Source organism: Sphaeramia orbicularis, chromosome 22 (genome assembly GCF_902148855.1).
Source record: "Sphaeramia orbicularis chromosome 22, fSphaOr1.1, whole genome shotgun sequence".
NCBI lineage: Eukaryota > Metazoa > Chordata > Actinopteri > Kurtiformes > Apogonidae > Sphaeramia > Sphaeramia orbicularis.
Window position 1 is genome coordinate 38734496 of NC_043978.1, and position 26226 is coordinate 38760721.

General features: G+C 37.8%; 1 protein-coding gene across 2 annotated transcripts; it reads right to left on the reverse strand.

The window, feature by feature from the left end:
• Positions 1-889: 889 nt before the first annotated feature.
• c9orf72 (C9orf72-SMCR8 complex subunit) lies at positions 890-14680 on the reverse strand. Of its 2 annotated transcripts, none has more exons than XM_030126381.1 (10): positions 14527-14680; positions 11968-12471; positions 10858-10953; positions 9430-9494; positions 8796-8868; positions 8234-8350; positions 7588-7823; positions 7428-7485; positions 6165-6274; positions 890-1763 (listed from the first exon to the last, which is right to left on the reverse strand). In XM_030126381.1, the coding sequence occupies exons 2-10, from the start codon at positions 12412-12414 to the stop codon at positions 1577-1579; spliced, it is 1389 nt and encodes a 462-aa protein (XP_029982241.1). In that variant the 5' UTR covers positions 12415-12471; positions 14527-14680; the 3' UTR covers positions 890-1576. The 2 variants fall into 2 exon arrangements, with proteins under 2 accessions (XP_029982241.1, XP_029982240.1); XM_030126380.1 differs by having other exon boundaries at positions 14520-14680.
• Positions 14681-26226: the final 11546 nt, after the last annotated feature.

Below are 26226 nucleotides of genomic sequence, written 5' to 3' on the forward strand. Positions count from 1 at the left end.
TTTTGCTTGAGGCAGTTATATGCAGACTGTGCCTTCTATCACCCAATGATTTAAAGAGACAGAGACATTTATGAATGAGCACATCTCTAAAAACAGGTTTAAAGCCAATCAAATGTTCAGGAACAGCTTCAATATTTTTTTCATATGTTCATTAATTTAGTTATTTTTATTTTCACCAAATTGACCATGTACATATAGAATTATTTTAGAACTTATTTCAAATTTATTACTAAAAGGTTTATTTTTCTGTTTTCAGACTTTGCACCTGAGGATTGACTTAAGGGTCTTGGATATATCGCCAAGTTATTCAATACCATGTGTCACACTTTAGACTAATACCAGCAAATGACTGGTTATTTACCATCAAGCGCCTTCAGCTCAGCACTTTCACATCCTGCCAAATTTTTTCTTTTTCATTCTCTTGCAGACTACTTCAGTTGTTAGAACATGTTAGTGAGCAGTGTGAAGAAAGACACAATTTCATATCAAAGTATTTATTACTCATTGCGGCATTTAAACGAACTGACATACTATTTGATATTTCTTTGTAAAAAATAATCCATAAAGTTAACAGAAAACATTTTTTTGATTTGTTTGATGTTCAGATAAAGATCTTCACATGAAAAAGAAAACAAGAACTTCCTAAACAGTTTAAGTAAATGCAGTGAAAATAAGCGTATGGCACTTTGACATTACAATGTCAACACAATTTCCATTTTCAGAATGAATACTCAGATCACATGAACTACATTGGTTGGATATGGACCAAATATACAGCAAATTTATGTTTGCTGTAAGGCGAAATAATCTGAACAGCAAATAGCTGAGTTGTTGCTGCGAGAGAAGAAAAAAAAAATCAGTGCAAATCCATTTTACGCACAGCTGGGTAAACGCATTTAATGATAACATTCACTGTCAGCTACAGACACAGACAAGATGGTGCAATCAGATTTCATTTATAGTAATTTTGTTTTTGTTTAAAAGATATGTCCATACTTAATGATTCTAATGTCATTTGATCTGTATCACTCTCAGCTAGGACGCACTATAAATAATTTAATAATAATTTTTAAAAAAAGAGCTCACAATTGAAGGCCAGCTGAGGATGCTGTACGACAAAGGCAGTTTAATTTTAAATTAAATTGCCAAAGTCCTGGTGGGCACCTCTGCCACTTTTAATACCACAAAATTAATACAGGCCCTCTATTAGCAGAAGGCATAGAAGACATGAATAATTCAACCCGCAGAGAATAATTTAAGTCTTCGAAAAACATTAAACTCACATTACGCTTAGAATTGGTCAAGGCAATAGATCAGAACTTTAACGTTAATGGCTCATAACAGCAATAATATCAGTCTTTATAATCATGCAGTGTATTTCTGAAGACACAAAAGGCAAAGTGTTATTTTCTATTCAACACAACAGAAACAAATATTCAAGCTACTGGTTGTTTTGTATAAAGAGTACAATTGTGCATGCTTTTATGTAATGATAGAACAACCAAGAAAAAAAAACGCAACGACAGCAAAATTCCATTAACCTCCAATACGTAAAGTGCAACTGAAAAGAGAAGAGTCAGAAGCTCATGAGCACGTCTCGCTCCTGCATACTGGTGTAGAACGGCTTCCCGAACACAAACGAGTGCAGTCCGGCCCTCAGCTTCTCAGCAAAGGACATTACTATGTTCAGGTCTCCTTCCACAGTCAGATCCAGGTCGGACTTTAAATTACGTAGGGACCGAAATGGCTTCTTCCCTTTTTGCCTGTGAAAGAAAGAAGAGGGGGAGTGGAGCCATTGAAAGTGTATCTGCTAACAACCTACAGTATTCAGGGTCAGAGGATTTGAATTAGCATCTAGTTGGATTGCAGCTGTGCACAGAGATGCCATGCCACAATGAATTATGTATGCTTCTACAGGATGGCAACTGAGCATAAACAATCTTGTCAAAGCACCTGTAAAATAGCACGGCCTTAGACCCCAGGCTGTTAGCAACACCATAAACAAGACTGCTTTTATGCGCTCACACGAGCACACAAATGATGGTTTTGCTTGTGTAGTTAGTGTTGTCTCCGGAGTGAAATATGTTTAGGCATTTACCATGTTGGGGAAGTGTAATGTGAGACGTTAATGTGACATTTAACAAAATATCTGGCAGAAAGAGCAGATTGCATTTTTAACTTCGAGGTAGAATTTAGGGAAATCGAAACATACACCGCCATATGTTTACTTTTTCTTACTTCTTTTTTTTCACTTGGAAGATGAAATATGGGTGATATAGTGTACCAAATCTGTCTTTGTGAACACTGCATCAGCATGAGGTATTATTTGATCCCAGAGACATATAGCTTTTGAAAGTAATAATTTGGGCCTCCCTAATCCAAATGACAAATGGCATGGAATAATGGATGACCTAACCCTAACCCTAGTGGTCATTCATTATTCCATGCCATTTGTCATTCAGATTAGGGAAGCCCTAATAATTTAGGTTTTAGTTTAGCTGTATGAGCATTTTAGGTGTAAACAGGATTGCATTTACTAGTGCAACATTTAAAGAACTTTTTACAAGCTCAATTTCTGGTGATGTTGTTTCTTCTAGTTTGCACCATTACATTTCATTTAAAGTTATTTTGTCTTTTGTTTAAACCTATATTTCAGTGGTTTGTGATTATTGATAACCTTTCTGTAATATTTCCTGATCTGCATCACTCTCAGCTAGGAACCATTTTTATTAATCCAATATTTTAAAAAAAGAACACCATGTCGTGTTTAATTGAATTCGTAATTTTAACAGAAAAAAAAAGGTTTAGTGTAACAAGTGGATACAAGTTTGACAAAAACATCAGACAGGTGCTTGCTAGAACCAGTGCTGGATTTATAGAGATCTACAGAGTTTCACTTGCACATTAAAGAGGCAGAAGAAGCAACAGAGTGACTGCTGTCCTGAAAAAAGTGTCAAGGTCAGTCCAGTGTTGGGATGCACAGAAGGAGATGAGTCAACTCCAGATGGAGGAATGACCAGGTCACCACGGGGAGGGTGAAATGGAAAGATTTTGGAAGCAGAAGACATGGTCAGCTGCAATATCTCTGATGAATTCTCGAGGTTTAAGAAGATGTTTTTGGAGTCATGACAGAGGGTGGGTGCTGTAACCCTGAGGGGTCTGAAACGTGACTAGAGATTATAACAATTTAAGATCCTTTTTTAAGCAATTAAACAAGGACCCCGGAGAGAAGGGCAATTCTATTAAACAGAGTCTAAAGCTACAGTACTGGTGTCTTACTTGTTTAGTCGTTAAATGTTCAGCTAACTGCCTAAATGAAAAACGCATTAATCTAAAGTCTGTTGTGGGGGCCATCAAAAGCCACCGGGTCACCTTGCAATCTGGAGCACAGTCTCATTTCTATGCCTGAGGGGGGGCAGAGAAATGAGAATATCATGTCAGTGATCAAACGACGATCATAAAAACATCATTTAGTGTTTTGATGATGATGAGGGTAAAACGTCAGATCTGGCACTCATCCTGAATCTCTCAGAAGCTGACTGGTACAGGTTCATGCTGCTGATAATTCATTTAGCAGACAGGAGCAGTTTTTACCTGCTTATAGTTTCGGCTGCTTCCACGTGATGTTGCTGTGACGTGTCTTGTAGGCTGCTCAGGAGGATTATCTTGAGTAACCGAAACTAGTCAAGCAGGTAAAAACTGCTCCTGTCTGGTAAATGAATTATCTACACAGTCTCAGAAGCTGAGCTGTGTTGGCTGGTTGGTGCCATGATGGCATGTGCATTACATCATTTTCATCATCTTAGCACATTACTCACAAAACACTATGGTATGTAGATGAGACTGGACTATCATATTAGGATGATCCTAAAGATTCATGACCTGGAGACCACAGCAAAAACCATATCATCCCAATACCTTCACAATTTATCCCATGAGCTAGAAACGTGGATCATTCAAAGTCTCTTTTATGTAAATAATATTTCACTATTTATGCTTCACAGTAATTACCTCTGCCAAGTGAAACGGCGGAGGTTATGTTTTCATTGGGGTTTGTCTGTTTGTTTGTTTGTTTGTTTGTTTGTCTGTCTTTTAGCAAGATAACTCAAAAAGTTATTTGGATGAAATTTCCAGGAAATGTTGATACTGGCACAAGGAACAACTTATTAAATTTTGGTGGTGATCGGGGGGGACTGATGTGCCTTAGCGGAAGTTTGCACTCTCCGAGTGCTTTTCCAGTTATTTTTTTAATTGTTAGCTGCATGTTAGTTGTGTTTTTAGCCAGTAGAAAGGTGACTTCATGATGCTTTCTTTGTGTAACTTAAAGTCCAAAACCCTTTGATAGCAGCTTAGAGTCACATAAAACAGAAACTAGAAGCACTCGGAGAGCGCAGACCTCCGCCAAGGCTGATCAGTGGGCCCCCCCGTGGGCCCCCCCACCCCTGATCACCACCAAAATTTAATCATTTCTTCCTTATCCCATTTCCAACAAACCCTGAAAATTTCATCCAAATCTGTCCATAACTTTTTGAGTTATGTTGCACACTAACGGACAGACAAACAAACAGACAGACAAACAAACAAACAAACAAACAAACAAACCCTGGCAAAAACATAACCTCCTTGGCGGAGGTAAAAATAATGAAATTTTTAAATCTAATGAGACAGACAATAAATGATCAAAGGATTTTTGCTTGAGAAATACAAGATGAAGAAATTCGGCAACACACATTTTAACATTAATGTGACTCTGCTTTTCCTCATATTAAACAAGTAAAGACATGCTGTAAAGGGAACAGAAGATTGCCCTCAAATTCCAAATGAATCAGGAGAGGTTCTCTCACTCAGTGTTTCATTTTGCGCATTATGAAAGAGGAAAATGCCATTGAATAGTCTCCCCAATTGTAAAAAACAAAACAAAACAAAACACATGGTCTTCTCTGGTTATTTATGTGACAATGTTCAGAAGACCACTGTGCCAGAAAAGAGGTGAAAGACCGCAGGTGTTATATTTCCATCACTGCCAATCAGAGCTGGAGTTGATGAATAATGTAGATTGTCCTCTTTTACACTGTAGACAAAAGCCAGATGTTAGCAGGTCTTTTGTCCAGCGTGAACGAGATACATCATTATTATGTGGATACGACCTGATTCTATTCATACAATACTGCAGCTCATTGTGCAAAGTTTTCCAGTTACTGAGTTTGTGTCTATTGTAGTGTCGTGAAAACAGCCATAAATAAGCCTGTTTTTTCAGAATATGTACAGCGAGACCTATAGATTTCTGGTGCAATGCATAACATTCATACTTGTCACAGAATGCAGTGAAGGATGACTCATCTGATCATACGAGCTCTTTCCTCTGCTCAGCAGAATGGAATTTCTCACTCTGCTTCCCAAAAGAATCACTTGCATGTTCTGCACAGTAATCTGACTATATATTCTCATTCATTTTGTTTCCTGATGCACTGCTGTTCATCTTGATTTAAGTAAGTGCTTGCACCTGCAGTCAAAAGGAGCCTGTCTATATTGTCTTGCATTTCAATTCCCAACAGGACACCTCAGGTACTGACGCAGTCCTTGAATCCAAAACATGTTTTTGTTTTGAACTCTGAGTATGCAGCTATTCCGCACTTGGGTATTATTCTCCTGTATCCCCCTATCCACCTACCTACTGTAACTGTGCCTGAGATTTGTTTTACCCACAACTAACAGATGTTTCTCAGCTAGAGTTAACACTGTCAGTCCCCCATTCATTCTGTGTTATTTTGGTCATTTGCCCCCGAAGCCTATTGTACTCACAACCCTGTACAGCAAAGCCCTGGGGATTATATTACTAAATACAGGAAGACAGAGACATGACAATGTTGAGTTCAGCTTTGAAAAGTGCACTGCATCAGGCGGCAGAAAACAAGCTTTAGGGGTTTTATGGCTACATCTCCTATGGGGTAGGAGGTCAGTGGTGATGTTGCTGTCAAGGCAAGGTCAGTAGCAACAGTGCAAAGTCAAAGCAAAAACAAGGGTAGAAAGTGAAGGGATTACCAGCTGCTGTACTTTGATTTTTTATAAATTCTTTCTGTAGTGCAGACTGAGAAGGGTGGTCTAATGCGACATTGAAAGCTTTTTGTAATTCGGATTAAAATTGCATTATTGACAGCTCTTACGTTTCGTCCTCGATGTACTTGAGCAGTGTGAGGGCCTTCCTGTGGAGCAGCAGCAGGAATTGGGCCAGATAGGTGCTCCGCAGGGACAGGCCCGGCTTCAGCATGAACACCTGTGTACGACACAGGATGTCAATTAGTAGTCCAGGCTACGGCTCTGCTGGAAAAGGCTGGAATAATACAGTGAACTCCCCCTCCTTTGTGCTAACCTTGAGAAAGAGACATATTGCTGTTGTCATGGCAAAAACTTGTAACCACAACTCTGGGAGCACTTTCATGGGAACAGATGAGAGGCAGTGTCATTTGGGAATAAAATCTGCTGTTTATATCTACAGACTCCTGAGACTGGATTTTCTGATCCCGTGTAGAGGTTCAGCAGTGTGCCTCAAACACACTATTAAACACCATAAAGGATCACATAGTGTTATGCTGCCTCCTGGCCAGGTCATTGTTGTAAATCAGAACTGGTTCTCAATTGACCTACCTGGTTAAATAAAAGTTAAATAATTAAAATAAATACCACACTTAGCCAAACTGTGATATCTGTGTAACTTTACTCTCTTAGCACTGCTGCTTAATTTTTCATCATTTGCTATGACCTGAAAAAATATGACAGGCTATTATGCTATAAGGCTCATGATATACAAGTTAAATTTAAGACCTTTTTATGACTAAGAACAGAGTTTAATGCCTATTTCACAGCTTAATTCATGGTCATACAGGCAAAAATGTATGACTCCTAAAATTTAGGAAAATTTACTTATTTATTCCAACACCTTGGTTCCCATCGGTCCGAGCCATTTCTCACTGGGGGCTGCAAAGTTATTGATAATTGGTTCCTAATTTCGATATAAATTGCTGGGTTGGAACGGGTGGAACTGAGTAGTCTAACGTTACTTTCTTTGAAGTGTGCAGCAAGTTTGTGGTAACACAACTGAAGACCAACCATATTAAATTTAATACCTTTTAAAGACTTTTTAAGGTATTAAATACAGATTTGTAAATTCAAGACTTTTAAGACTTTTTGAGACCCCGCGGGAACCCTGATATAATGTTCTTCATTTTATTCATCAACATTGAAAGAACCTAATGAGGCTCAATATGACAATAAAAAAAGTATTGTCTTTAAAAGTCAACCAGTTGTATTTTTTTTATTTATTATTTGTACTTTAAGCTTAATTTTGATACTTATTATTAATAACATTAAATAGTATTAAATGTAATTACAATTTACAGAATGTAATAAGATCGGTGTTACATTCTTACCTCATCTATAAATGACTTCACCAAAGTGTCTTTGTGCATGACGTCTTGAAATATGTTCCTAAAAGCAAAACACAGTGGTTAATAATGTGAAAGTCTGGTTCTTCTGAAAAGGATTAAATTGTTGGATAATATTTTGCATAACTGTCGACATGTGGCTTACAGATCAGGTGTGAAGGTTTCATCAGTGTGAATGACTGTATCAGGAGGTATGTCCTCTTCGCTGTCTGTCCTCCAAAGCGCACTTAGCTCTGAGCGCATATAGCGCCGCTGGTTGTATGTGTGCTCATGGCACGGCGGCATCTGTTTCACTGTGTTGATGTCCACGTCGATGTGCGTTGTTGGGTAGGGTGAGTAGAGCACCTGGCGGAAAGGCAAGACGAAGCTTCCCGTTGAGTCCTGGGAATTAAAAAAGAAAAAAAACTGCTCTAATGACAACAGCTAGGGTGCTGGTATGATTTTCTTAATGTGATAAGTCAGAGTTCATTTCATTATTAATAAATATATATTAAATATGTGGAACTTCTAATGCAAACTGTAGAGATTACAAAGATATTGGAAAATGTTGGCTGTTCTGATCTTGATCCCCCTTGAGCAATGTTAAAAAAAAACAAAACAAGTGTTGGCTGATATGGTTTAAATAAAGGAAAGAAAATACTGAAACAAATCAAGTACATCAAGTACTTAAGGGAATATGAGCCCCGTACCTTGTGGTGATGAAAAATATTTGCAGCAAATCAAGGTTATAGCAGTGGCTAAGGTCTTCTTTTCTGGCCAAGTAGTTTTCAATGAACTGATGGTGACAGTACCTTTAGCAAACCCTGAACAAACAGGCCTGTGTCATATTTGAAGGACGAGTCAGCCTTGCAGAGGCGAGAGCACTTCCTCTCAGTGGGGGTCAGAAAGAGGCAGAGCGTTCGCACAATCTGAGAGAAACAGTCACACACCATCAATCAACAAGGAAACCGATTAAGTCTCAACTCTTCAGAAAAACCCTGGTTTAAACTGACACAAATACAGAGAAATCGGATGTGACACCACACTTTTACATCAACTTTACTTAATCCAAACTCTTCTCTTTCTTGGCAAAAATGTCTGACTTGTCATCTTTTTGATTTATATACACAGTGTACCCATCTTAAGGAGCTTATATGCCTCATTATGTTTCGTCTATCTTTTTGGAAACAGTTATGAGCCCAGACTGACATTTGAAACACTGAGTCGACTAATGCAAGAATCAACAGAAGCTGAAAAAGTGCATACAGGGCTCATTAAACTCAAGACAGCAGCACAACACACTTCAAAACATTGTAAATTATGCAGATGCATTACAAATTTGTCTGTGCGCAGCCACTAATCCAGTGAATTTACCTTATTTACTTTCTCTGGGTTGCTTCCAACCACTATTGAACAGCCGCACGTCTGGAGATGAGAGCTGATGGCCCTGAACCGAGGAGACAAAGACATGCAAATTAGAGCCAATTAGCTTAATTAGCATTACTCCATTTATTAATGTCAGCTTTTAGGACTAATGATTGAGACAGAGGAACTGTGTCCTAAAAACATTTATCACGCTTTGCAGTGAGGAAGAATTAGGATGATAACAGCGAGACAGTGGAAAAAGACATTTTCCAGCTGTTTCTATATTCACCTCTTTTTTTTAGTGTTATTTCATTTAGACAGAATCTCACATTATCTAAAGATACCAGTGGTCTGTCAGTCTCATCAGCAGCTATAAATATCCTTTAAAAGCCAGTAAATGAGCTCCAGTTAACAGATGCTTTGTCATCTCTGCAGGACATTGAACTAATCCTGCTCAGCTCTGAGCTTCATTGCCAGAATGGACTTTGCAGGCTCTCAACACGAACAGCGATTTAGCTTTCGCTCTTTCTCCTGAGGAAACTTCAGTTAAGTGGAAAGCCATTACTCATCATTGCAAGGTTGATGGGTGTTAAATGGGCATTGTTCATCATCTGTCTCCATTTGCCTGTACTGAGGTGCTTACTTGTGGAGGAAATCCTCGTGGCAGCTGTCCCCGATGTCATCATCATTTAGCACCGTGTCTTTTATCTACTCAGCAGGAGCGAAAAACAAATGAGTAATTTTTAAAATTGGTGTCAACAAAGAGAAAAGTGCTGATGGGCACATTCACACACCGTAGTGAAAATAAAACATGAAAACACCATCGTGTGACAGTGTAAATGAAAGCAGCAAGCGTGATTCTTTTAGTTCCATGTTTTGGCATTTGCATATGAGAAGGGAGCAACTGTGTTGAATCACACTGGGTGGTAAACCTCTTGGAAACCATCTGAGCAAGTGAAATAATGAAATAACTGAAATACACTTGTGTTGATGACAAGCTTGTTAAAATATTACGCAACATAAAGTCTAAATGATAAGCTCTGAATCTGCATCCTGATTGACCATTTTCAGATGTCTCTTTAAAGGAGTGATATTTTGCTTTTTTAAAATTGAATTATGCATTTCCTTGTGGTCTCCATAAATTGCAAATATTATGCTTGGGTCTGAATTCTTCATTAATTCAACTCCACAGGTCCATCTTCAACCATATTTCTGACTAATGACACAAGAAATGTCGTTTTGAGCACTTGACGCCCCACCCCCTCCAGGTTGTTGGCCGTGCTGCTCTGTCCCGTTCAGCCAACAACTGAACAGTTTAAGTGATCAGCTCAAAGTCTGGACATATTTTCAGTTTCTACTACAACCGCTGCTGCAGACAAACAATTATGGTGTATTTGGAGAAATGTTCATCAGAAGTCTTGACCTTATATGTGCAAATGTCGTGACGAAATTAGTTATAGACATAACAAATTAAGCAGGAATTAAAACGGGCTGTAGAAATCCACTCGATTTTTGCCAAAGTGAATATAAAGATAGCTTTGCAGCTCCTGGAGGGTTCAAATTCAAACTTTTTGAACTATTAGGGTCCCCAAACACACAAATAAATGTACCAAAGACTAATAAAAGTAGGTTGAGCAAAATATGACCCCTTTAATAGAAATTCTGGGCTGATCAGTGATACAGATGCTTTTGTTGGTTTACTTTGATTTTCTCGTTACTTATTCCCTCATTTGTGCATGGGAAAGAAATACCTGGAGTGTTTGACAGGCCTTTGCTACACTCTCTTTGAAGCAGCACATTCAATCATACAAATGAAACAACCATGAATATAAAATGAGAAAAACATCAGCCAAAGTCAGCGGTGATTAGACAATAATGGGCAAAAATACATAACAATACTGCCCACCACTGATCTTAACAGTATACCAGTGCCTCTGTCTGTACTCACACCAAAACTGATGTTTCTCATCTCATTTCTCCTTCCAAGATATAATGTGAAATACAGTATGATAGTGTGCACAGTTCAAGTGAAGGACAATAATGTGTGGGTGTTAATATGGATGTTGCTCACATCTATATCCTCTGGCACGCTGTGTGTCTTCATGGAGGCCAAAAGCTCCATGATGGGGATGATCTCCAAACTCAGCACTGATATGATGTTGTAGCCCTGAAGGAAAATAAAAGAATGACTCTCCACATTTCTGCAAACTAGAGCCAGGCAATTTACATCGACATCTTTTTTGGCCCAGCTGCAGAGAAGTTTGACTTTCAAATGTATGTAACTCAATCATTAATAAAGGATTGTCTTCGACTGTGGGCTGTGAAAGCTGAAAGCCTTTAAAATGTTAACAAGTCATGAAAATGATGAAGTCTGCGGTAACACTTTTTCCCCCAAGACAGAGTAGTGGGTTTTTTTGTGCTTTTTTTTTTATTTAGAACTTGGTGTCATTTAATATTAGCATCCATGATGAAATAACACTTTTGAAGACTTGAAGTTGTTTATACCCACATTACTCTACCATTTAACATCACAAAATCAAAATAACACAAAGATCTAAAAACACTTAATCAGAAACTATCTAATCAGGGATTAGGTAGATCAGATTATAAATCACAATTTTGCCAGCAATGATCAACACCAAAAATATCACAGTTCTTTATAAGCTCAGTGGAGAATATCTGTCAGAGACGAGAGTCCCAGCAAGTAACAGAAGACAGCCAAGATAAAAAAAGACTAAACTGCTGGTACATCAAGGAAAGTAAAACACCTCCTTAAATATTTATTATGTCATGGGGAAGTGACTGAAAGCAGGAACAGCTGTCACAAGAGACAGAACCGTCTTCAGTGATGTACCTTTCTAAGGTCGGAGCCCTCCTTCACATATTCCATTTAATTTAGTGCTTCTTCTCACTAGTGTTTCTATTTGATCCTTCAGAGCAAATAATTAGCTAACTTACTCCTTTGTTGAGACATCACACCTTTATTATTGTGCCAATGTTGATACAATACCTAATGAGTAAAGCGGAGGTTGATAAATTACTTAATATCCACTTAAAAGCAAGAACTGATGTGAGGATAGATTCTGAGTTTTGGTTTCCTTTAATGAGTGCAGAGTACTAATTTGCCTCCTCACGAGTCCAAGACTGAGAAATCAACAGATGAGTACAAGCAGAAGGTTACCTTTTGCATCCAAATACGTCCCTTGCGGATAACGTGTTTTAGCCTCTCCACGCAGATTGTGTGCAGAGGTAGGTAGAAGGCCAGCTCTGTCTGAGGCAGGATAATAGACAAGGCACAGGTGTTCTTGTCCCCCTTCAGCTCGCCATCAAAGATGAGGGACACAATGATGACGCCCTTCTCTGCCAGGACAAAGAACTTCACATCCACTGCACCACACTCAGCGCTACGCAGGATCTCTCCATTAAGTGTATGATTGGCCAAAAACGTGACCTCTCCGTCACTGAGGAACATTACTTGGTCACCCTTTGGAGCCCAGATATGGCGCACCCGTGGTCCAAGGATGTTGTCCCAGTAGGCAAACGTGGCAGCGAGCAGTGGGCATTCTCCCTCTATTGCTACCTCCAACTTTGCCACAGCAGGGGACTGGGGTGGACAGCCAGAAGACATTGGTGTGGCTTGGAAATACTGCTGTCCTCTCAGACTTAAGGCTGAATACCAACCAACCTATGATACAGAAAGAAAACTGTAGTTACACTTAAATTGTTCTAGTTTCTAGTACAGTTTACCTAAATCAGTTCATTCATTCTTTCATTCATCTTCTGAACCCACTTTATCCTCACTAGGGTCGCAGGGGGTGCTGGAGCCTATCCCAGCTACCTATGGGCGAAGGCGGGATACACTCTGGACAAGTCGCCAGTTCATCGCAGGGCTGAACATATACAAACGAATGATAAATCACTCTCACATTCACACCTATGGGCAATTTTAGGTTGACCAATTAACCTATCAGTGCATGTCTTTGGATGATGGGAGGAAGCCAGAGTAAACGGAGAACCCATGCAAACACAGGGAGAACATGCAAACTCCACACAGAAAGGTCCCTGGTTGGAATCCAACCCAGGACCTTCTTCCTTTGAGGCGACAGTGCTCTAAATCAGTTATTTATTGAAATATATGTTCATAGGCAAGTGTCTAAAACCATCGTAGATCCAAAAAAAAAGCAACACTCATTAAAATGTCTTGCTTGTCAAAAAATGATAACTTCAATATAGCATTTAAGAAAACATATGATCCTTGTAGCTGCTATTGAATTCCTCAAACCCCAATTATGACAATTACTGATTATCTACAAACTGAAAAACAATGTTTTTAAGTTAGCACTTCAAGTCATACTGCTCAGCCATAATGGCAATCCAATTCACAGGTCCTAGCTTTGGTAATAACGAACCTACCCATAATTCTACAGATTAGGATTATAGTTTTGGTTTCAAAATATTTGTCCAGCTCTAACTGCTCTCATCCTAAAGCTTTTCCCCTGACCTGATCTGAAGATACAAAAGACATTACTTTAATTAATGACAGGGCTTTTCTTTCTTTCTCAAAGTGCTTGAAAATAATTTTATGTTTCAAGTATACTTATGCTGCTATGAAAATGTTCATTTTTAAGTCTTGCCCTGACAATAGAAGTCATATGTGGCCACAGATATTCTGATAATATGCTGTGCATCACCGGAACTCAAAAATAAAAACAAATACGCTTATGTTTGTGCACTAAGAAAGAGCAACTTAAGGTACAAAGTACATTCATTCATTCATTTGTTTTGAGCAGAAGAAAAAATTTAAACTTTTTTGTGTACAAGGAACTAATATCCAAGCAAATACATTAATAAATAAAGATGATCAAGACAAAATAGTATTTGCCATGTACACAAGTAATAACAAAATAAATTCAATATGTACTGCTCAAAAAGGAAAAGTCATGAAAAGTCATTGTGTAACATATAACATGAAAGCTTCTCATTTGGTTGTGAGTTACAAGGTGATGCTGACATCCTGCAGAGACACATGTGTAAAAACTCCCGACACCTGTTAGAATTTTGACACATTTTTGCTCAATATAAATACAGTGACAAAGGTGTTGACATTTTTTGGAAAATATAGCTACGTCTATTGAGGGCTTACTCAACTTTGCTCATCTCAGTAATTCAGAATGCCACCACGTGATAAAGATGTAATTTCTAAATGTCAGTTTCCTCTTCGGTTCCACAGTTTGTTTCAACATATGTTTTGCCTGGGGTTTATCGGATTAGATGTAACATAAAACATACAGGTATGCCAGATTATACATCTGAAGGCTGCTGGGTGTATGTTATGTAAGACGATTTTGCAGGCAACATCTGTCCATTAAAGCCCTGTGGTTGTCATTTCTCTATACAGTGGTTTTTATCAGCTGACTAACCATCACATTTTCTATCAGCAGACCTGAGCACTGGGTTTGGCGTCTCATATTTACATGAATAGCAATGTAATTACACATATAAACAGTGTTACACATACTTAATCGCTACGTATAGCAAAGCAAAGAATTTTTCAAGGCAGCTTTTTAACACAGAGAACGTAATGTTATTATCAGTAGGTGAGAAAGAAAGAAATCCCTATTACCGACTCATTGCCAATATCTTTGATTTATGAAACTGAGCTAGCTCGCTAACTAGCATTACAAAAACTAACACTGCCAAAGCAAAGGAATTAAATAAAGCGCTACAACTTACAACTTACTGGGTCTTTTAGATGCTAACCCGCCAGGGTAGAGTGTTGTTAGAAAAGCCGCTGCTGAGAAATCATCATATCATGTTTCTGTTACTACCATAACATGTAGCATATGCTGGTAATGCTAGTTAGCATTTGTTGTCTACAGATATACTTCCTTGTACGTCAGCCTACGTCACCGCTGGTACCGGTGTAAAGCGCCCTCTGGCGACCAAGTCATGTCAGTGAACTCCACATCAATGATGTCATTTTTATTATTCAAAGCGTCCACCTGCAGAAAATTAGTTATTAAAATTCATTTACATGAAGCCTGGTCATACAAATGAATAAATCTGTAGGCAAAACACTAGGTGCCTGCCAGTTAATTTCCTTTTCTGGGGATCATGCCGGTCTATATTAATAGCAGCCCACTCCACTCCTGGACATCCAATATTGCTTTTTTTTTTCTTGTTTCTCTTTAATCAAACAAAACATTATTGCAGTCAGATAATATCTCTCTCCTAAAAGAACATTGCCACATACCTCCATCAAAACAGCCTGAAATCTGTCAACTGGCATAATTAAATTCCATGTATTTTTTCCAACATTTAAAAAAATCATAAGATTTTTTTTTTTTTTTCAACCTTATCCTTTTCTATCTTAAGAATTGGTTCATAATCTCTTTCCATCTGACATCCTGTGAAAGAGTGAATTTCTGAAAAGGTGTTTTTTGTTATCTAGAATAACAGCAGAAATACAAAAGGACCACAAACCTCTTTGCACTTGGTCAGCAGCACTCGATATTCATACACACACTGTGTGCACAGCTGAGCTTAAGGTGCATCACCTAAATCAGTATTATTCCTAATGGGCTCAGCAAGACACGCTGTGGGCTCTAAACAGCTCATCAGCAATCTACACTCTGAATTTCCCCATGCAAACACTCCGCCTAATAATGAAACAATTGCATGGACAGTTGAAAATGCTGTCATATACACATTTTTAGCAGCGTCCTGTCTTGGTTGTGGATATTTACTCTTTGAACAGCAGCTGGCCGTGCGCCTCACTCGGCTTTTGGTTGCTGTTTTCAATTTCTTCAGGATGCCTCTTGTGGTGCGTTGCAATCCATGACTGCAAATCTCACTGAATAAACTAGTAGTGGAAAGGCTACTGCTACCAAGGAGCCATCTCACACACGCTGTCTTGCCTTTTCTGTTCAGCACTGGTTGTTAACTCTGTATCTCAGCTTAATCCCGTCAAAACCCTGTAACACGTCTTCCTACAGCATCACTCCCTGAAGTAAACAGTTGATGAATTTTGGGCCACAGTAGATCAATATATGAGTAGATCTTCGCCGGTTTATGGGAACACAGATGAAATGTGGTCTTCAATCTGACACTGTGAGTTTTGGGTGAAAGGAGGATGCTCAGATACTAAATCTACTTCTTTTTTTTCCTGTGTCATGTTCTCTGTATCCCCTTGTTTTTCTGTGTCATGTAAAAGTGTTACAAGTCCTCTAATGTCCTCCTAAGTACGTCCATGAATCACATGAACAACAAGCTACCACAAGGTCCTGATTCTACAGAGCTCAGCTAATGGGGACACTTGGACAGTGTGAGGAAGGTCAGCCAGCATTGTGAGCTCAGAAAAGTTGGCTCGCGTTGAAGTTTTTGAGGTCATCGATAAGGTCAACAAACACTCCAAATTGTGTACCTGCACAGCTGCCCCACTGATGTGATTGCACTCTGAGAACGGCATCTCAACCGAAATAGTGCGATAGAGGTGAGAGTCTGGATTCTTCCCTCCTTTTTTCAGACACAAAAGTTGCTCTTTTCAACTTCAGGAGCATCCACAGGCTCTTGTATCTCAGGCCTGTTGTTTCTGACATGAATGTTGATAAATGACATTTGGAGAACAGACATATGTCACTGTTGTCAAGATGATTTTTTTTTCTTTCTGTTACATGGGCAGATTATACCTGATTACCCCTTTCTGAAACCTACTGTACCCTAGTTTAACAAGCTAATATAATAAGAGTGGGGCAAAATATATTAGAGTGATTAGATTTACCATTTCACATGTTTTTTGGCTGCAGACCAGCTCAAAGATGCAATCAGACTTTCCACCCACAGACCCAAAGTCAGAATACACCCAAGTGATAACCAACTTACCCACTGTGTTAGCACACTGTAATGGTGTTACTTTGTTCCTTGCAGCTTTTCTTGCACCAGAACTGAGGCTTGGACAATCATGTATGTCTCCCACAATATCCTTGTGTCTCTAACTAGGGTTTTAGAAGTCTAATAGCCCGGCTGCTTCACTCTAGACTTAGACGCACAAACACAAAACTGATGAGCTTCACCAATATTTTGCTTCACATGGTCTGTATTTAGTATGATCAATTAGCCCATAATGACCCAGGGTTTTTTTCATTTTGTGGCAGTTCCCAAATGGATTTTTGTCCATATTTAACATTTCTTAAGTGATTTATCACCATTTATTGTAGTATTATCTTCTGTCTTTGTGTTTTTTCAGGGAAAATGCAGTATTTTTCTATATTTAATTTACTAATCATATAGATGTTCATTAAAGCTCAGATTAAGGTTGAGGATTATTGTATCAAAAACGGAGGAAACTGAAGAAAAGGCAACTCTTCTGACAAAAAAAAATCATTAATTCAACATAAACCCAGTGCACCCATCCCACCCACTGTCATTTATCAAACTCCATGGGTTTTACTGGTGAGTTATTGTTGTAGAAGATGATGGACTTCCAAATGGGTCATATCTGATGACCATGAAAAGATGACAAACTGCTTTTTGCTCCAATTATTTATATGTATTGATAGGATTAGTGGATAAACAGGTATTAAACCAATTAGATCAGTAGATGATTTTGGTCGCCAGTGGCTGTTTGGGTCTTTATGAGTTAAATATCATAAAAAATTATGTTTGCAAGGGATAAAAAAAAAGAATTTACAACACTAGGGCTGGGGTATCTAACAATGTTTCATTATGATCCATTCATTTAACTATGTAGTGAAACTTAAAGAACTGGCATTATGATTCTGTTATCAGCACAATTCATAGCAATCTACTGGGGATCAGTGTTGTATAGTAACAAAGTAATAGTACTTCACTACTGTACCCAAGTATGTTTTGGGAGAATTTGTACTTTACTGAGTATTTTTTTCTGCTTACTTTCAATTTTACTTCACTACATTCCCTAACTCATTTGCATACTTTTACTCCATACATTTTTAATGCACAATATATACTTGTTACAAAAAAATAAATGAAAGGAAATTTGGTGTTTTCACTGCTGAGATTACCGCACCAAAGTCAGGAAGATGATTTGTCATTTGGCCTAATTGCATAATGAACAACTGTAAACGACGGTCCACACTCAACCTGTCAGATATCTGTTAATGTGAAGGCGAGTTGAATGAAGCTTTGCCATAAAACAGGTTGGTTTTTATTATCAATAGTTTAGACTTTGAATTCCTTGTTTACAAAGGGTAATGCCGGCTCCATGTTTTGAGGTGCCACATAAGTTTCATAGTTTTTTTTTTAATTCTGACATTTCTAATATCAGCAGTATCCTACTCCTGTTTAGGTTTTTGAAACCTTGTTTTTGAAGTGTGTGATGTAGGCACCATTTTCAATATTTTGACTACTTGTCTTTTACATTTACTATGTTTTAAAATCCAGCGGTGCAGTGATTAGCACTCGTGCCTCACAGCAAGAAAGTCCTGGGTTTGATTCCAACACCAGTCGATGGGGGTGGGACCTTTCTGTGTGGAGTTTGCATGTTCTCCACGTGTCTGCGTGGGTTCTCTCCGGGTACTCCGGCTTCCTCCCACCATCCAAACACATGCACTGACAGGTTAATCAGTTAATCTAAATTGCCCATAGGTGTGAATGTGAGGGTGATTGTTTGTCTCTATATGTTCAGCCCTGCGATGAACTGGTGCCATGTCCAGAGTGTACCCCGCCTTCACCCATAAGTAGCAGGGATAGGCTCCAGGGACCCTAGTGAGGATAAAGCGGGTTCAGATAATGAATGAATGTTTGAAAATCCTGGATAAACTTTAGAATATTCAGAATTCTGACTGCATTTGGTTCCTATTAACATTTCCTTGTACTTTTGCTTGCATTACTTGAGTACATTTAACCCTTTCATGCCTGAATTATGAGAACCTCAGTCAAGATTTTTTTCTTGAGTGTTTTTATTCCTCTATAGGCATGGGGAAAAAAAAACAAAAAACAATGTGATTGAATTTTTTTAATGAACCTATTTTTCATGGAATTACAAAAATGTCCACTCAGCTGGACATCATGCATTTAATTTTAGAAGTAAAGAAACATGTATTTACTGATATACTATGAGGTAAAAACATTTTTAATGCTGCTAATTTGATGTTTTCTCACATTTTAACAATACCTGCATATAGATAATATGGAGAGACAAAAAAATGTTAATTAGTTTAATAACAATTATCTTTTTTTTTTTTTTTTTTTTCTACAGTCAAACATGTTAGTGCAGATCAGATTTATCTAGAACAGCAAATTTACAGTAATGGTATGAATTACAGTGTATGGGATGATACATAAGCGTCCACTGTGTTGGCTGATATGGAACTAAAACAACAAAATCTATAAATATATAAGAGAATCCCTTTAAACAGCTGTCCACTGTAGTGACCACTATGCATGAAAGGGTTAATTGTAGACTACTTGATATACTTAAGTACGGTAAATATTAGATACTTAAAGACTTTAACTTGAGTAACATATCAGTTGGTGACTTGAACTTCTACCAGAGTAATGTTTTGGTAGGGTACCTGTACTTCTACTCAAGCGTGACTTTCCAGTACTTTATACAACACTGTTGGAGATACATACAAAGTACTACACTGACCAATAAATATAGTCCTTAAAAGCTTATTTGCTGTCAAAAAATTCCTGCCAAAACTGTGTGATATGAACTCTCTATGCACTCCTAAATCTTTCCTACATTAATCTTTCACAGCATTTTAGCCTCCCTAGTCTTGTTGCAAATACACCTTTATCACTATAGAGTCTGTTTTCCTGACGGCAAAAAGACTTTATGTTAAATTTGCATGACTCCGCTTTAATCCGAATTCATCGTTCAACTTGGCGAGTGGGCATTTTTCACAATTGTGCCGCCGTCTTTGGATCCCAGCGGTCATTTTCTTTCGTGTGTGTTCTAACGAGTTGGAGGTAAATCTGTCTGTGCAGTCCTTCCACAGCCACAGTATGCTTTGATGAGAGCACAAAACAGCACTGGTCATTTATTTCACTACAGTAGCCAAGACTCCCAAATTATGCAGATGTCATAATAAAAGCTCATTCCATTAAACTTTAATTTTCACGCTGAATACTTTTGAATCCTCTGAACTAACTGTATACTAATGAGGCATGAGACTTGTTAGTTTTATGAGGATATTTGGGTTGTCATCATTTATTAAAAATGAACAAACTGTTGCTTTATTCACCATAAACATGACTATTAAATAGCTGTCCGGCAAGTAGCATCAACTGATTGCTCGTTTGAAGTGTAAAGCAGAACATTTTCAGCCTTCAAAACACCCACTTTATTTATTTATTTTTCCCCAGGATTTTTCCCCCCTGTTTCTCTCTCTCTTTCTCTGATTTAACTGACTGTTTCTTTTGACTCGAGGACCTTGATAGCGTTCATTTAAAGCACATTTTCATGAGTTGTTTTAGTTCCAGAGAAAACACATCTCATTGTCAAGAGCACTTTAAGGTAAGAATGTTAATTTTCTGTCATGATAAAGACTGTCACATCCTTAATAGCATCTGAGTAAGTCATTTTAAATGAATCTGTGATGTGTTTGGCACAGTAAATACCTCATGAATTGCTAATACAGTTAATTGGGGATTTTAAGCACAAAAGGCTAAATTGGATGACTGAGCAGTGATCTGTTCTAAAAGCTCTGAGGTTATAGAGTCTGTATCTGCGCTTCGCTTCATTAGAGTCAGTGTTTTTGCTCAGGGAGACATGATTGAGAGCAGTGACAGCACAGCATCTCTTTTTATCTGACATTAGACAGACAGACGGGCTCCTGTTTCCGCCAGGCCTCGCAGCCTGACGCCCAGCATCTATTAGGATCGGTTAAATATCACTCCGTTACCCACTAACCTACATGGCCATGAGAAATGGGGCAAAGCTGCCCTCGGAGCAGCCTCCAGGGGCTCCATGAATCCTTGTTTTCCTCATTCTGCCACCCAACTCTTAACACTTTTGGAAGAATAACCTCCAGTTTTCCTTCATACACTCTGTATCCACTCAGAGGTACAACATAATAAGTACTGTATATGAGGTACTTGTACCCTATTTCCATTTCTGCAGCTTCATGTTTACGCTCCTCTATATTTCAGCAAATGTTTTACTGTTTGCTCTGCTGTGTTTATCTGACAGCTTTATTTTCCTCATTACAATTTTCATTCCATTCCCTTCCAGTAGAAACCTCATATCACTGAATGCTTTGAATGTTTGTATTAAGTGTTTCTTTATGGGATGAGAAAACAGTCCTCCCTCTAAAGCTAAATAAATCCTTTAAAACCATCTTGGATTGCACAGGATACAAAGCTGAACACCAGGCTGTTTTTTTGTTTAGCTCATGAAAAGTTGACGTTTTACAGACGCATAGTTTCTGCAGGACGATGATGCTAAAAATACATGATGATCTTATAGAATGTGATGCATTGCTGTCAGTTAAATAAACTGTAGAAAATTAATTACACTGTTGCCAGTAAAGTTGGAATGAAACTTTTTTTTTTTTACCTCTTCTCATGAAATGATCATGACAATGTGATTTATTCTTCATAGATAAAGTATGTAAGTATTGTGCCTGATCAAAGGTGATTACTGATGTGTATAAATAGGAATAAAAGGAGGAATGTGTCCGAGAACAAAAACTTTATGGGTAATAGTGTAGTTAAAATGACTACAGCCTATAGCACAACTCAAAAATGGACGTGGATAACACTTTCATACATGGAAAATGTTTTGCTTGTTAAGATTTGTGATGTAAAACTTTAACTTTTCCTTGCAAAATACCAGAATGCTTCTTCCACTGGCATCGGAAAATACATATTTACACACATTTTCACATAAAGGATTAGACAAAGCAACACACTGGCATGAATTCATATTACAAATGGAGAGGGAAGCAGAATAAAAATGATCTGCATGACTCATGGAAGATCATCTGCTAGTGATCACGTTCACTAAATCCTGATCCTGGCAATCCCAATTACTGCTTAATTTTTTCTGGAAAAAAAAAAAAAAAGGGGTAAAGTATGGAGGCTAGTGGGCCGTAATAAGCCTGGTCCCTTTGTATGGTTTCAAAGCATGCCCCAGGTTAGAAACAAGGCACAACAACAACGATCTGTGTTGCCTTTCAAAAGAGGGAACTTCAAAGAACCTCATTTTCTCTTGCCCAGCTGCACTGTGCCTCGCTGCCATGGGCCAATCATTATAATGAGTTTTAAAGAACTACTGGAATAGACAGTTAAACAGACTAACACTGAAAACTACTGTATAGAATGTCTGGTATAACGTCACAAAACGTTCTGAGGAGTTCAGGAAAAGTTTCATGCTAGTTGTCAGTGGGTACATATTGATTTAATCATTAAAATATACAAGAACATATGCACTGTAATCATTAGAGGCCATTAAACAAATGAATAACATTGTCCTTATACTGCAGTGTCATTAAAATCCACCCACAACCTAAAACTGGATTAATACCAAATACTAGAAAAATTTATTGTATGCAATTCTCAAAATTAAAAGGTAAAATTGTTAAAAAAAAAAAAAAAAAAGTTTCAAACATACCTAATGGCAATTATCAGTAGGTACATGTTGTTTTAATCATTAAAATATACACGAACATATGCATTGTAATTATTAAAGGCCATTAAATGTTGTATTGCATGAATGAATAACACTGTCCTTGTACTGCAATTTCATTAAAATCCACCCAAAACCTAAGTTCTAATAGATACCAAATACCTGTAAAATTTTCTTCTATGTGATTTTCAAAATGAATTTTTTGGTGGGTTTATAAAGTCATTTAATAAAAAGTTGAAAAAATGTCACAAATATCATCATAAAAACAGTCAAATTGATAAACAGTGAGCTCAAACCAGACCAGTAAAACAATGCTGGGTATAAATGAATGCTTTATGAAAGATTTGTAAAAGATTTGTTGCATGTGTGCATCACATGACCTGAATGAGGAAATTAGTGACACCAAGGCATTAAGGGTTCGGGAAAAAATGGATATGGTCAAAAACACAACAGTTGCACGATGGTGTTAATTTTGCGCATGGTTCATAAGGTGCTAAATGGTATATTATAAAAGTAAATAAATAAATAAATAAATAAATAAATAAAAATAAAAATAAAAATAAAAATAAAAATAAAAATAAAAATAAAAATAAAAATTAATAATAATAATAATAATAATAATAATAATAATAATAAATTGCATTTATAAAGCACTTTTCATTCAGCTGATCTCAAAGTGCTACATAGAATAGGCAGCCCAACAATAAAAACTAAAACAGTATATTGAGATAATTTATTGTTTGAGCTGTATTTGATAGTTTGTTATGCGCTTGCTTGGACGCTGTGATGCATTTTGGATACTTTATTGGACATGTATTGAATGCATCTGCTAAACAGACTAAAGCTACTGTCCAGTGCACAGTGTCCCAAAAAAATGATCCCAAAATGTTCCGAAGAGTTTTAAGAAAAGTTTGATGGCAATGTGATTACTGCAGGCCATTAAATGTTGTATTGCATGAATGAATAACATTGTCCTTCTACTGCAATTTCATTAAAGTCCACCAAAAACCTAAGACTGAATAAATACCAAATACTTGTAAAAGTTTATTTTACGTGATTTCAAGTCATTGTTATTGTAAAAACAGCAAAATTGGTGAAAGATGAGTTAAAATGATGTAGATGTTTTTCTAATTGAATGAATCAGGTTCTGTTTTGAGACACTTTTAAGGATCATTATTATACTTTTAGTGTCTTTTAAATTATTGATGGTGTTTTATAACTGTTATAACCAGTTTTACAGCCAGTTTTAGAACTGACCTTCATTGTGTGTTATGTATATTTTTAGTGGGTGTATGATTTATGTTAGATTTAATGTATGGTTGTGATTTGTATTTTGTGTAACTTCTGCTGCTGCTGTCTTGGCCAGGACACTCTTAAAAAAAGATTTTCAATCTCAGTGAGCTTTTTCCTGGTTAAATAAAGGTAAATAAAATAAAAATAAAAATAAAAATAAAATAAAATAAAAATAAAAATAAAAATAAAAATAAAAATAAAATAAAAATAAAAATAAAATAAAACATACCTTTACAACAATGTTCGGTGTAAGTAAATGCTTTATAAATGTGGTTTGTTGCATGTGTGCATTCATGAAATGGGCACCACTACGGCACCTATTTCACTCTCAAAGAAAAAATGATCATGATCAGAAATACAAGACCTGTAAGATGATGTTAATGCTGCACATGGGTCACGAGGTGCAAAACGGTACATTATGTTTGTTGTTTGTGCTGTAGTTGATATTTCATAATGCTTTTGCTTTGACACTGATGTATTTCAGGCCCTTTATTAGATGTTTATTCAATGCGCTGCTGCACTGGAACCTGTCTATTAGAAGAGACTTTGAAAGACTGAAAGATGCATTCCTAATTTTACATTCTGTATTATTTATTTATTTTTTCAGTTTTCACAGTTTCTTTCGATGGTGTCTATGTTGGTGCTCAGAGAGAGAAATAAATGTTGAAAGACATCAGTCTGAAGTGTTGTTTCTCTTCTGTTGGACCAGTGTAGCTATACGAGGTTTTAATACAGATTTGAGGCTAAAACACCCCAAACGCCTTTATCAGCGAAAGGCCAACAGAGCTGCTCCTGAAGAAGGCGACCAATGGGATCCCAAGAACATCTGATAGCAAACATTAAAAGCCCTTATTCTGCGGTGGCAAAGTGAATAGTTAAATCTCAGTGACACATTTTCACCTTGAACAAGCCTTCATTACTGTGACGAGCGATGACAACAGCAGACCTCGGACCTCTTTGATTTTTAATGCATTACTTCAGGTTTGATCAGCCTCTACTTCAAAAACATGCACGCCCTCTCTGACAGAAAGTGATTTTCGCGTTCTTGCGTAATGTCAAACGTACTTGTCTGTCGTCACATCTTAGCCTCTAGAACCTTTCAACAGGAGCATCAACGGTGATAGTGATGAAGGGAATTTGCATCTCCAGCTCAAAGGCACCCGTTATTGTCCGGACCTCTGCCCCGCTGGCTGTGTTTATGTTGGGATTTCATGCCTCACATGTGCTCATCATGCTTTGTTTGCCAATGCCATGAGCTGGGAGCCCTTTAAGCACCTGTCTTTGCTTTCCCATATTACTATGATTGTGTCATTTGTTGATACTGGTGTTTCCTGCTCATCCTTATTGGTATGCTCCATGGACAACCTGCAGCTAACATTTCCCTAACTCGTTGTGACTGGGTGTGATGATGCATGATGAAAAGAACATGCATGTGCTCTTTGCAGCTGATCCTAAAGCTGTGTTTTTAATCCCCTACATATAAACCCAAAAGTCAGTATTAAATCAAAGACAAAATGGTAAAGACTGTGCATGCAAATCATGTCGCTATAGTACATATCTTGTCTTTTAGAGCCTTCCAGTAACAGCTGCTACACTACTGTATCTACGTGTTCCCCTTTCATGTGTCATTTATCACCTCTTCCCAAGGCACGCCGCTCAACAACAAAGCTTCTCCTGCTAATTTTTCCCAGTCATTCCTCATTCGTCTCTGCTCAAGAATTTATTTTAACACACCTCACTGCCTCCCTATTGAAATATATCACCTCTACAACCAGCCTGCTGTTAAGGCTGTTCCTTTGTCCCCTGTCGGTTGTCTTTGGTCAAGACCAAAGCTTTCACGGCCCCTTTGAACGTGTTTTCTAATTCCCTATGGCTAAGCGCCAGAGGCACTTGAGCAGTTCTACTCCACACTTGAACACTCCCACAAAAATTCTCTACATTTTCGTACACTTTGTATTAATAATAATGCTTTGTATTGATGAACTTGGCACCTTCACACCCTGCTTTTATGCTTTTGTCAGTGTAATTACATGAGAAGCAGTGTCATGATGACTTACTTCTGTGTACAATTGTTCTTTTTCACCAAAGCTGATTTATGTGCTGAGATGTTTCTTTAGGGGCTCATTTATGCTTTGTTGCTCACATTACTATTGTGCTGTAGGACCCCTGCCTTACTTTTACAGATTGAAATTCTTCTCGACATCCTCCCTATACACTGCTGAGACATTAGGTACTCCCAGTCATTTCCAAACAGTGACAGTCTTTGGAAAGAAGCCAAGTGTAGACAGCCGTCTGGGTTTCCCGTGTGTCTTTTATCCCGGATCAAACAATCGAACAGACAACATGAAGTGTGCAGCAACCGCACTTCTTGTGCTTATTGCTCCCTTTTTGGGAAAGAGCTGAACAGGCTATAATGATAATTCTGGCTGCTACTTACTCCAGACGTGCTTGAAGTGACATTCTGTCGTCTGCAGGCTGAGTCCAACTCATCTATTAGCACCTGCTAGGACAGGGATGTATGTATATATATAGGAA

Excerpts from the sequence above, each read along its gene's own strand:
- c9orf72 (XM_030126381.1), bottom strand. The coding sequence starts at position 12,414 with ATGTCTTCTGGCTGTCCACCCCAGTCCCCTGCTGTGGCAAAGTTGGAG. Across the intron at positions 8,351-8,795 it reads ACCCAGAGAAAGTAAATAAG|ATTGTGCGAACGCTCTGCCT; the intron begins GTAAATTCACTG and ends TGTTTCTCTCAG. Across the intron at positions 1,764-6,164 it reads AAGTACATCGAGGACGAAAC|GCAAAAAGGGAAGAAGCCAT; the intron begins GTAAGAGCTGTC and ends TTTCTTTCACAG.